At 46.3% G+C, this 12061-nt stretch overlaps 1 protein-coding gene across 9 annotated transcripts in view; it reads right to left on the bottom strand.

Moving 5' to 3' along the window:
* Positions 1-12061, bottom strand: part of Dnah2 (dynein axonemal heavy chain 2) — a 109968-nt gene that overhangs the window by 69408 nt on the left and 28499 nt on the right. For all 9 annotated transcript variants that reach the window (XR_010045329.1, XR_010045330.1, XM_063242551.1 and 6 more), the window contains one exon: positions 459-605. Coding sequence is in view for 7 of the 9 variants with exons in the window: in XM_063242551.1 (XP_063098621.1) it covers positions 459-605 (147 nt within the window). In the remaining 2 variants the exon portion in view is untranslated. The remainder of the gene's footprint in view (positions 1-458; positions 606-12061) is intronic.

Raw genomic sequence — 12061 nt, 5'->3', positions numbered from 1 at the left:
AAAGGAGCCCCTAACGGACACTGAATCCACCTGGATCTTTGATTTCTCGGGATCCAGAAGTAGGAATTATAAATTTCTGTTGTTTTATGGTATTTTGTTACAGCCTTAGACCCAGAACAAAGCCACACTCCAGAGAGACCAAGGGGATGGGAGTGACATGGGGGCATCATGACGTGGTTCCACGAACCTGATGTCACCTTGTGCCCATCATACTAACACCACCCAGCTGCACTCCTCCAGAAGGGCCTCAGGGGTGTGAGAAGACCTGGCTGCGCCTTTCACTACAGCTAGAAGAGGAAATTACAAGGAGGGGAACAACCATAGGGCCACAAGGGAGGCTACAGGGAAGCATTTTGAAATGCACAAACGTAACAACAGAAAGACACTGTAGGCAGTGGACAATGGTGGGTAAAACAGAGGAGGAACACAGTCAGTCTCCCAGGCTCCCCCGACCCTACCTATTGTAGTCCCGGGCAACAAGCAGCAGATTCTCCCTCAGGACGCGCAGGTCCTCAGCCCGCTCAGCCAGGTTCACCACGTAATGGGGAATCTCAAACAGCAGCCGCTCCCAGTAGTCGATCTCCGTGAAGAGAATCAAAAGGAACCTGGGAAGACAGAAGAGCAGGGCAGCAGAGGGGAGCACTCGGGGACAGACCTGAGTCGGCAGGGGACAAGGCGTGTGGGGCCGGACAGCACCAAGGGACTGAGAGACAGAGGGCAGCAGAACCTCCAGGTGGTGAAGCCGGAGGACACAGTTATGTGTATCCCTGCCCCATCCCTCGAGCAAAAGGCACAGGAACGGGGACTGCGGCATGAGCCCACAGAGAGAAGGAGACAGCAAACAAGTCGTAGAAGCTGAAAAGTAGATGCGTAGGAACCAGAAGGGAAAGTGTAGGTTAGCAGTGGAGACCACTGAGAAACTACCCAGGCTCTCCTGGATCCAGGCGGCTTCAAAGAAATCTCTAGAACGGGCTGAACACGGGACCTGAACTGGAAGAGCGGGGGGCTGTGTCCCTGCTCTATGCTGCAGTCTCACCCAGCAAGTCTCCGGAGGCCTACGGTCGGTCACCGCAGCGTAAACCGGGTGTTTGGGCCAAGGCCCCGGGCTGAGTTGGAGAGTGAGAGCAGAGCGTGGTCAGGTGGCCACACCCGTGCTGCTCCCTAAGACTGTCTTCGTACCCAGAAAGCCACACACTGCTTCCGGGGATGCAGTTTGGCAGGTGCTTTTTTGTGGCCTCAGACTAGCGTAAGAGGCAAACCCTAAAGGTAATGACCTTGAGAGATCCCCTGAAACAGCCCCCCCTAAATGACTCTGCAGCAGGCTGTCAAGCCCCACCCACCCCTCTCAGAACTTCCAATCAGCTCCTGGTTCCCTTCCTTAACTGTGAACCCAGGAGCCCTAAACACTGCTCTGTGCCTTTCCCAGTACAAGGCTGGAAGCCAAAACAAAGAAACAAACAAAACAAAGCAACTAGAAGGGAACAAGAGGCTTGCTCAACTCAAATAAGCAAAACCAGCAAAACTGTCACTAACACCCTGAGGAAAATAAGAGACATAAAAAGTATCCATGGAAGAAGACTAAGCTGGTATAAAAAAGGAACAGTAAAAGAGATTTTGGAAGTTAGAAATGATGGCGAAACAATCAAAAATCAAAATAAGTAAGACGCTTGGCAAGTGCAGGGTCGTGAGTTCGATCCCAAGGACCCCCCCCACCACAAAAAGACATAAAATCAACAGAAATCTCTCCAAAGGTAGAGAAAACACAGCAAGGTGGAAGGCAGAGGAGATTTCACATGCAAAAACAGAAAATATTTCATGGATAATTTTATACTCTCCAGTTGTGGCAACTCACACCTATAACCCTGCACCTGAGCGGCTGTGCCAGGAGGATCACCGTGAGTGTGAGACCTGGACTGCGCAGTGAGCCCAAGGCCGGCCTGCACTACACAGTGAGGCCCTGTCTTAATAAATACGTAAATGAATCCCCCCCACTTTTATGTTGATTACTGTGGTGATGACACTATGTTGTGATTGCTGGGTCCAACATTAACATTGATTTTACTTGTTTCTTTTTCCTTTTTTTAAGTGACACACCAGAAGATTCTTCACTGCACACACAACCCTCATCCCAAGTGTTCCCTCCTCCTTACTCTACTGACCTCCCCCTAGGTGCCAGCCCCCCCACACCGGAACTTATTCATGGCTCACCTGCATCTCAGACTGTGATGCCAAGCATGCTCCTGGCCTGGCTTCCTGGCCTCAAGGTCTCTCAACAGCTCACGCTCTGACCTCCTGGGAGCACACTAGGCCCTGCTCTCTCTTTCCCTCTGTCCTCAAAGACTGCTGTCTGTGTCTGTGTGTCTGTCTTCCTGTGCTTACTGACACTGGAGGCGGAACCCAGGGTCTCACACATGTGCACTCTGCACAGACCCTCACCCCGAGCCCTGCTCTTCCCACCAGTCCTCACGCTTTGTCGCCCGCGTTCCTTAGTGTAACCCTCTACCCAGAACCCCAGCTGGTCAAATCCAAGCTGAGTAAGGCCCGAGAAAGTCACCGGCCTCAGCTGAGCACTTCAAGGTCTCTCCTCCCTCCAGGCTCTGCTCTCCCTCCCACCCGCTCCTCAAGGGACTGCTTGCAAATCCTTTCCATTCTTCTTGAAGCTGGGCTCCCTCACTCTCAGCAGAGAGCCTCACTCCATAAGCACAGAAATAAAAAGCCATCCGGGAGGCCTCCATCCGCTTCCTGCTATAAATGTGTAAACCTGGCTGCCTCTGCACTGAGGCTCTTCCCGTTTACAGCAGAATTCCTCCCCACCCAAGGTTAAAGGCCCCTCCCAGGCTCTGTTTCCTCCTTTGTCAGGTGCCCTGGTCCCCAGTTCAACCTACTAATGCCCTCAACCTGCTGGTTCCCTCCACCCTCAAAATATAGCAAGTTTCCACAGTCTTAATTTGTAAATAAAAACAGCTCTTCTCAACATTTATCCTGCTAAAGAAATGAGGTCCCACACTCTGTGCTCCTTGCACCTCTTGCCTCTTTTGAGGAGCTGTCCCAGAAGATTCTGTCTGTCCTTTCCTTCCATTCTCAGCCCCAGAGAGCGGGCTCCCCACGTCACCCACTATCAGGTCTGGAACTCCCCAAGCTCCTCACGGATCGGATCATCACAGCGGAGCCCCAGGGATGCCTCTCGTTCCTCCTCCCTGCATTTTCCTGGAGGTTTTCACATCGCTGTGGAAGGCACCCACTTCTTCAGACACACTTTTCCAGCCTGCCCTTCTTTGCTCTGCCCGTTCTGTAGCAGCACCCTCGTCTCTCCGTATCCCCGGGGATCATTCAGCTGGGTCCTGGAGCACAGTAAAGAATCTGCCCCCTAAACAGCTTCCTCAAGGCTTTGACATTCGGGAACCCTCCCTGGGTCCATGTCACCCACGCCTGCGGCTCTAGCTGCCTCTACAAGCCCATCACGCCCAGATCTACAAGGCAGAGCTTTAGATTCTTTGTTACCATTTCTTGGTTCTTGAGACAGTCTCGCTATGTAGTTCAGAGCAGCCTTGAATTAACTGTGTCATCCAAACTGACCTCAAACTCACAGTGACTCCCATGCCGCAGCTCCTGAGGGCCGGAGTTTACAGGTGTGCACCACCACACCCCGCCGAGCTCTAGACTTGCTCACATATGAAATCCCCCGTGCATCTCAGAGGCACCTCAAAGTCAGTGTGGCCACAATCCTGTCCGGAAACTTAGAGCTCCCGTCTCAGGGAAAAACTACACTTCAGGATCAGCACACCGGAGAGACCAGCACCCTGGAGAGACCAGCACACAGGAGAGACCAGCACACAGGAGAGAGTACCGCCACAGCAGAGCAGCTCCTGAGGAAAGGCACCACCAGGAATGAGCAGCCCTCCAGGGACAGCAGCACCCCAGGGAGAGAGCAGCACCCTTCTGCCCACACCAGAGCCAGTGTCCTCCCTCAGGCTCACTTTCCAATGTCCTGCCAGCTCCTGCTGTTTTTATATCCTGAAGAAAGTTCAGAAACTCAGATATCTCCAAGGAAAGTGTCGGAACACAGCAGGTGACACCTGGCCCACACTGACCCAGGTGAGCAGGCCTCCTGAAAAGAGCCCGGCCCAGGACTCCAGCCTGGCCCGGCCCAGCCGGGTCTCCCGACTTCTCAGCATAAAGGCCACAAAGTGAGCTTTCCTGTAGAAATCTCCTGAATTTTAAGTGTTAGCAACAATCTCAACTGAAAACAAGGTTGGGGGCACGACTTTTGGGCTGGCAATGTCTACGCTTGGCTGAGGTAGTATAGAAAGATGCTTGTTTTCGGTAGACATTTACACAGCCATATGAATTTTAAGTACTCCTCTGTCATATGTTTCATAGTTTAAAAATTTTTTTCTGGTTTTTTGAGAAAGGATCTTGCTATGTAGATAAGGTGAAAGATTTATACGATCGAATGAGAAACCAGAGTATATGGCTATATAGTTTAGGTTGGTCCTGAATTCATTCTGTGGCCCCCGCTGGTCTCAAACTCACAGCAATCCTCCTGCATGGGCCTCCCAAGTGCTGGGATTACAGGCATGCACTACCATGCCTGGCCTAATAAAAATATTTTTAAGGGAAAAAAATCTATTTTAAATGCTAAGATATTTGTAAAAGTGGCTAGGGAAAAATTTATAAAAATAAAAACTTGCTAAGATAAAACTGTCTGTAATCAGTTACAATTATTATGGAGGAAAAGAGACCAATGATAATTAAAGCAATAAAAATAAAATATCAGAAATTATTACACATACAGAGTCTACCAAAAAATGTACACATTTCAGGAAAAGAAAAATAATACGATATTTTTTCAATAGCTGGTGTTGCCCTCATCTGAGGGGCCCTAGAGATGCTGTGTTTCTCAGAACCCGCTGCTCTGCAGGGCCTTAGAGAAGAAACTGAAAACCAGGAGCAGCCCTCTCAGGACCAAAGTCACCCAAGCAGCAGATCACAGCACTAATACACGTCTGAAGCTCATGGCCTCCACTCGGGGCGCCTCTTGTAATTGTAGGGGCCAAAAATGACTTGTATTAGTCTCATGATGTTGCAATAAATGTAGTTAAACTATTTATGCAAGTTTTTCTTCTCCTGAAGTGTATACATTTTTTGGCAGAATCTGTATATATGTGGGAAAATCACTTATACGTAAAATACAGGATTTAAATGGAAAGGAAAATGCTATTTTTGGATAGAAAAACTCAAAATCATGAAGATACACATTTTTTTCTACCGTTAACCGACAAATTTCACCCGATCTCTATTCCTATAAAAATAAAAGCGGGCCAGGCATGGTGCCACACGCCTGTCAACCCAGCACTAGAGTAGGAAACTGCCACAGATTCAAGGCCAGACTGCTGAGGGGTATACTGAGTTCCAGCAGCCTGAGCTATAAAGCAAGATACTGTCTCAAAAAAAGAAGGATTAAACTAGGCACGCTGGCACATGTCCGTAATCCCAGCACTCAGGAGGCTGAGGCAGGAGGACCATTAGAGTTCGAGGCCAGCCTGGGCTATAAGGCCCTCGTTCAAGGGGACCAGGGATACAGCTCAGCAGCACAGCGCCTGCCTGCAAGCACCAGCTCCTGAGTTCAATTCCTGGCCCAAAGGAAAACAGAAAGAGTTACAGGCCAGCCTGAACTGCACAGTCTTAAAAAGACAAGGAAGTAGGAGGAGGGGAGGTCTATTTTTGGAACTAAACAAATTGGTTCAAAAATTATTATGTGAAATAAGGATCAAAACTATCCAGGAAGGGCCGGGGATTTAGCTCAGTGGGTAAGCACCTGCCTGGCAAGGGCAAGGTTGTGAGGTCGATCCCTGGGACCAAAAGAAAAAATAAAATAAAATGCAGGAAATTGAGAAAAGGAGAGCAATGGGGAGAATAACTAAAACAGCTTTGTTTCTGCACATGAGTAGACAGATACTAGACCAGGGTAGCAAATGCCAAAACAGAGAGATAGTTGGGAATTTGTGGTTATAAAAACAGCAGTTCACAAGTGGGATCAGCGGACTAGAGATGTAGCTCAGCGATGGACTGAGTGCTTGGTCAGCACACGCAAGGCTCTGGGTTTAACTACCTGCACAGGGAGAGACAGAGACAGAGTGACAGAGAGATAGAGACAGAGAGACACAGATATCCGATCAACCAGCTAACAATCTAGGGGGAAAAAAACCCCTAAACTTGAAGCTTTACCTCTCTTCCTACACCAAAATAAATTTGAAGTAATCTAAATGTAAGAGATCTAAATGCAAAGAGTAAACTCATAAAATACCAGAAGAAAATATGGAAGACTTTTTTTCTCTCGGTGCGGAGATGGAGCTCTGACCTCATGCTTGCCAGGCAGGTGCTTATGCTGCTGAGCTGAGCCCCTGACCCCTGAAATACTTGTGGGATTAAAAAAATATTGAATAAAATCCCCTTGATAAATTCTACCTTTTAATTACAAAACATGAAATGCTCCATTATGTAAAGATATACTCACTAAAACCACATTCTGAACATTACTCAAGTATTTTTTTTTCATTACTCAAGTATTATTTGGAATGAATATTGAGGGGAAAATTCCAGAATCTTTTGTCTGTTCTACAGGCAACACTGGAACTAACAGTATAGGAGATATTATACTTCAAACTTTGCAAAAGATCCTATTTTTTCCTATGTCTTCTTTATAGGAGATTAATCTTGCAAGGAGAATAATCTTTCAAGTGCTCATCTATTCTGATACCATGCTTTAAGAGATGGTAGAAGAAAGGCTATTTTTTTTCAAACCCAAAATATCTCTACTGATAAATATATATTATTTCTGAAATGGGTCAAAATTTCTGCAAAGTGAAAAATTTTTTCTGCAGAGTGAGTAACACAAACCAGCCATGGATCACCAGACACTAAGAAGAGCCTCCAACTAGGCAGGCACATACACCTGTGATCCCTGCTATTCAGGAAACTGAGCCCAGAAGATCCCAGTTCAAGTCCAGCCCAAACCATGTAACCAGATCTCATCTTAAAAAAAAGAAAACCAAAAAGGCCAGATTCAAGAAAAACGTGACCTCAGAATTCCAAACCCAGGCAAATGTCCAGCAAGCAAAAGATAGAAAATAGTTGTTACCAATCATGCAAGAACCTTAAAATTTTAATTCTTGTAACTTTTTTAAAAGAAAGGCTGCACTCTACCAAAACAAAGGAATACACCAAGAAACAAAGAGAGGAAACAGGACATCAAACAAGAGGGCCAGGGCACAGGTCAGCGGCAGAGCACTTACACTTAACGTGGGAGAAGCCTCGTTTGATCCCCAATCACAGAAAGAAGTAAACACCAGCGAGGGGAGACTCAGAGAAGCCCCAGGGTGATGCCCCAATGAAAGGCCTTGGAGCCAGTCGGGAGCTCGGGAAGGGACGGATCTGAGAAAACCGGGAAACCAATAATGTGGCTAATACATCAGCCATGAGGAAGAACGTTATTCAAAGGGATTTTAATCCGGGGATGACAACGCACAACCGTGTGTACACTGTTGCCCTGGCTGACAGGTTCTGAAATTTTGTTTTGTTTTTCTAATCTCTTTGAAATAAAATGAATTTGAAAAAAATTACTAAAAAAGAAAAAGGGGATTTATTAGTTGATTTGGAAGAAATAATGAAAGTGGGCAGCGTGCGAACAAAAATAGATAATTACTAATTTCAAAGTTAACTCCAAATATCATACAAACAAGGAAAGAACCATAGTAAACCACTTACCCATGCGGGAGACTCTCCAGGGCCCCTAGGAGATGCTTGGAAAAATAGTCCTGAACCCTACATCTACTGTGATTTTTCCTATACTCACATTTCCATGGTGAAATTTAATTTGTAAACTAAGCACAGTACATTAGCTACAACAATAATAAATAGAACCATTATAACAATAAACACTAACAGAAGTTGCACGAATATTTTCTCTCAAAAAAGTCAAGACATGGGGCTGGGGATTTAGCTCAGCGGCATAAGCACCTGCCTTGCAAGCAGGCAGTCGTGAGTTCGATCCCTGGTACCGAGAGAAAAGAAAAAGACAAAAAAATTAAAAAAAAAAAAGTCAAGACATGGTGTTTCTGGACTGCTGTTACAGGGAGCTGCTGTGTATAAAGCAACTGTATTAGCTCAGCAGCCAGCAACAGTAATAGAGTCATAATAAACAGCAGATGGCAATGTGCTGCAGCTCCATGGGGAAGACAGAGACTGGGACAAAATGGCAGCACATCTGTGGCACGAGCACGTGCCTGTATATTCTCCACCCTGAAGGCCCTGAGTTTGTCTCCAGCCACAAACATCAAAACGAACTCACGTGGGCAAGCACATTGGCAAACAAGGAGCCGAAACACAGTATTTATTTATTTTTCTCAACTGGACAGGATTTTCCAAAGAGTTGTAAGGTACAATACTCAATGTGAATCTATCAACTGAACAAATTACTTTGGACAATACCTTCCTGAGGTGGAGCTGAAAATCCTATTTCTTTTTCAAGTCTTTGAATTTCCAGAATGCAAATTTCATTGTATTGACAAATACAATGTCTTTTAAAAATCTACTGGAGAGAAAAAAAAAATTTTTTTTGAGGCAGGCTCTTGAATTGTAGTTTGGGCCAGACTTGAGTTCACTGTGTAGCCAAGGCTAACCTCAAACTCATGGCGATCCTCCTGCCTCAGCCTCCCAAGTGCTGGGATTACAGGCATGCACCACCATGCCCAGCCTAGTAATTTGGTTACATTGCACCTTTGGGGTTTTTTTTGGTACTAGGAATCAAACTCACAACCTTATACTTGCCAGGCAGACACTTACGCCACTGAGTTATATACCCAGCCCTGGGGAAATCATTTTTGTAAAATAGTTTTATAACATGTCCCCAAATGTGCCATCAGGCAATACAGTCAGGAAAGCAAAGCCAGTTGATTCCGTGCTGATGGCCGAGAGTGAACTGGTCAGGTGAAGATGCACAGTAAGACACAAGAAAGCTTTCAGAACAAAACCTGCCAGCTGCCAGCGCCCCTCTTCCTGCTCTGGGGAAATTCCATTCTGCTGTGCAGAGTGATAACAGTTCTCAGCCGGACACAGGAGACCTCTGCAAAGCGTTTGTGTTAAGTGTAGTCTGTAAAGCTGGTCTGGCCATAAAACGTGGTAAACGCCAATTTGGACTTCAGAGTTCAAATACTTGGGATAGAGGGTGGGAATAACAAAACTTCCTGTGTGATAAAATAAATACTATTAGGGGCTAGAAGTCCCCCAAAACTGAGAGAGCCAGGTAATTCGGAGGCCCATGGGGACATGTCAGAAGCATGCTTATTTCAAGCTCCTAGCCAGCCCTGAACACAAACAGTAACCCAGATTAAGTTATCTGTGCTCCTGGTGAGTGTTAATACATTTTAGAAGCCAAAACTGTCTTGGGTTTCTTTATGGATTTAAAAATTCTTCACTTACGATTGAGCTTTTTCTCCTCCATTATTTACTGGATTGAAGCAGTTTTACCTTAAATCACAAAATAAAAGAGTTTTATATCTTTCTGGAAAACCATTGCCAAAGGGCAGTTTGAAAGAAGCTTCTGGCTATTATTTGGGTTTCGCATAAACTCAGACTATAAATATTTGTCCCAAAGTGGTCTGTTTGGGCTCTACTGTAAAGATTATGCGAAAAGTACTCCAGATAAGAGATGGTAAGAGCAGCCATTATCCTGACTAGACGATCCATTCTGTGCTCAACGTCCAGAAAGTACAGCACTCAAGAGGGAAAGGAACAGGGCGCAGGAGACGCGGCAGAATTCCTCCAGAACTACACACTCAGAAACTTCTTAGCAGCCCTACGACTTGTAAGTCCGCCCGTAGGGAGCACCTTGGTTAAATTAGAGCGGGGACACACTACTGGATACTACAAGCCATGACAAAAAGCAGCAGTTCTGTGCCAGCAGGATGGAAAAATCTCCTATATGGATTAACCTTAAAGATTCTTAAAGAAGGGAGGGTGTAAAAATAGGGAAATTCAAATTAAAACAACACTGAGAAAAGAAAAAAAACTGAGATTCCGTCTTACCCCAGAAAGAATGACCACTATCGGGGGGCTGGGGATTTAGCTCAGCGGCATAAGCGCCTGCCTTGCAAGCAGGCGGTCGTGAGTTCGATCCCCGGTACCCATAAAACATTAAAAAAAAAAAAAAAAAAAAAAAAGAATGACCACTATTGTTAGGTCTGGGAGAAGGGACAGGAGAGGAGAAGTCCGTAGGAGGAATGGAGGGGAGTGGACGGCCGTAAAAGTAGTGGTCAGCGGTGGCTTTATTCCGGGAATGTGGGGAGGGGGCCCCCGTCGCTGGCCCCGGGTGCAGAGCTCTGCACCCGGGGCGGGTGGTCTCTCTCTCTCTCTGGCGAACTCCCTGGCGAACTCCCTCTGGCAAAAACTCCCGGACACGTGGCGTGGGGGATCTAAATAGCTTAAGCTTAGGGCAGTGCCCCAAAGGCCATTAGAGATGTACAGGTATCTCATTGGCGCACAGGTCCTTAAGGATGGGGATATAGAATTACAATCAAGTCCATAGGGGGCAGGGGGGGGAGAAGTTTAGCTGCAGCCTTTTCTGGTTACAGTGTTTTATCTGGGCCGGCAACTCTTTCAACTATCACGAAATCAAATAATCACAAATGCTGGGGGGGGAGAGAAATCAGTATGGTGATTCTTAAAAAAAGTTAGAAAGTTCATTTGGCCCAGATACCTTCTAGGTATCTTCCTGAAAGTGTTAAAAAAAAAAAAATCACATCTCATTACAGGGACACATGCATGCTCATGTTTATACAATTCTCAAGAGCTAACTCTCGGAGCAGCCTGTATGTCCACCAACAGACGGAACAGATAAAGACAATAGAATACTGCTCTGCCATAAAGAACGATAAGCTTAAGTTATTTGTAGGGAAATAGAAGCCGTAATGTTAAGTGAAATAACTCAAGACACACGAGTTTAAATATCATCTGGTTTCTCTTACATGAGAAACTCAAAAATATAAATAAAAGATAGATAATAGGAAATAGATCTTTCTCAGATGGGAAGGGAATCAAGAGATGGAGGGAGAGGAGGAAAAGGAATGGGGATTTAGCTCGGCGGCATAAGCGCCTGCCTTGCAAGCAGGCAGTCGTGAGTTCGATCCCCGGTACCAATAAAAAGGAAAAAGACAAAAAAAAAAAAAAAAAGAAAAAGAAGAAGAAGAAGAAGAAAAGGAATAAAAAAAGGAACTGAAACATGTTGGGTACGTGTGCCAACTCATGTGGGAGACAACCCCAGTGACTCCCCTGAATGCACAGCAGTTACTGCAGCTCTGACTATTTGGAGACATTTCCTTATCCTGCCATGTACAGAGCGGGCTGTGGTATTTCCTCCTCTCTTCAATTGGCTCTAAGCATTGCAAACAAGGCCAGCAGCGAGGTGCTGGTATGTAATCTCTAAAGTCAACAGACAGTCCCTCTCCTCTCCGCGGGCAGTGTTCTCCTACTGCTATGGGGATGTGAGCACTGCGGGATGTTAGAGCCATCAGCTCCTCAGCTCCGGGAATGTCACCCGGGTGGGAGCCTCAAGGTAAAGAGGCTGAGTCCCCAGGGCACAAGAGTCTGCATATCAGAAACTGAAGCCACAGCCTCCCAAAACAACCCAGTTGCTACCTTAATTAGGTTATGTGAGTTGATCCTCCTGCATGTCTTTATCTCTGCAGTTTACAGAGGTGCCCTTCTCCCTCCCAGCGCCAGCTCAGGTTACTCAGGAATCCCGCCATCCTCACTGTCACTCACCCCTGAGCCACCCCCTTCTTCCCCAGATAATAAATCCAGGGGGAGGCCTAGGGTCAAGGCCTGTGCCCGCATACCCCCATGGGGACTGGAGTTAGGACGCCTGGGCTGCCCGTAATTTGGGACATTAGAGGGGGTAGATTACAATTAACTTGCTGGGATTCCAATACGTCTCAACGGGATTACAAATCTAACTTTCTGGACTGTGGGGGAAACTGGGAGGAGGATTACAATATTGGATGAC

Source organism: Cavia porcellus, unplaced genomic scaffold (genome assembly GCF_034190915.1).
Source record: "Cavia porcellus strain 051 isolate PalLab524CR breed Dunkin Hartley unplaced genomic scaffold, mCavPor4.1 scaffold_32, whole genome shotgun sequence".
Taxonomy (NCBI): Eukaryota; Metazoa; Chordata; class Mammalia; order Rodentia; family Caviidae; genus Cavia; species Cavia porcellus.
The sequence above is the reverse complement of the archived record's forward strand: the minus strand, read 5'-3'. Positions and strand labels throughout refer to the sequence as shown.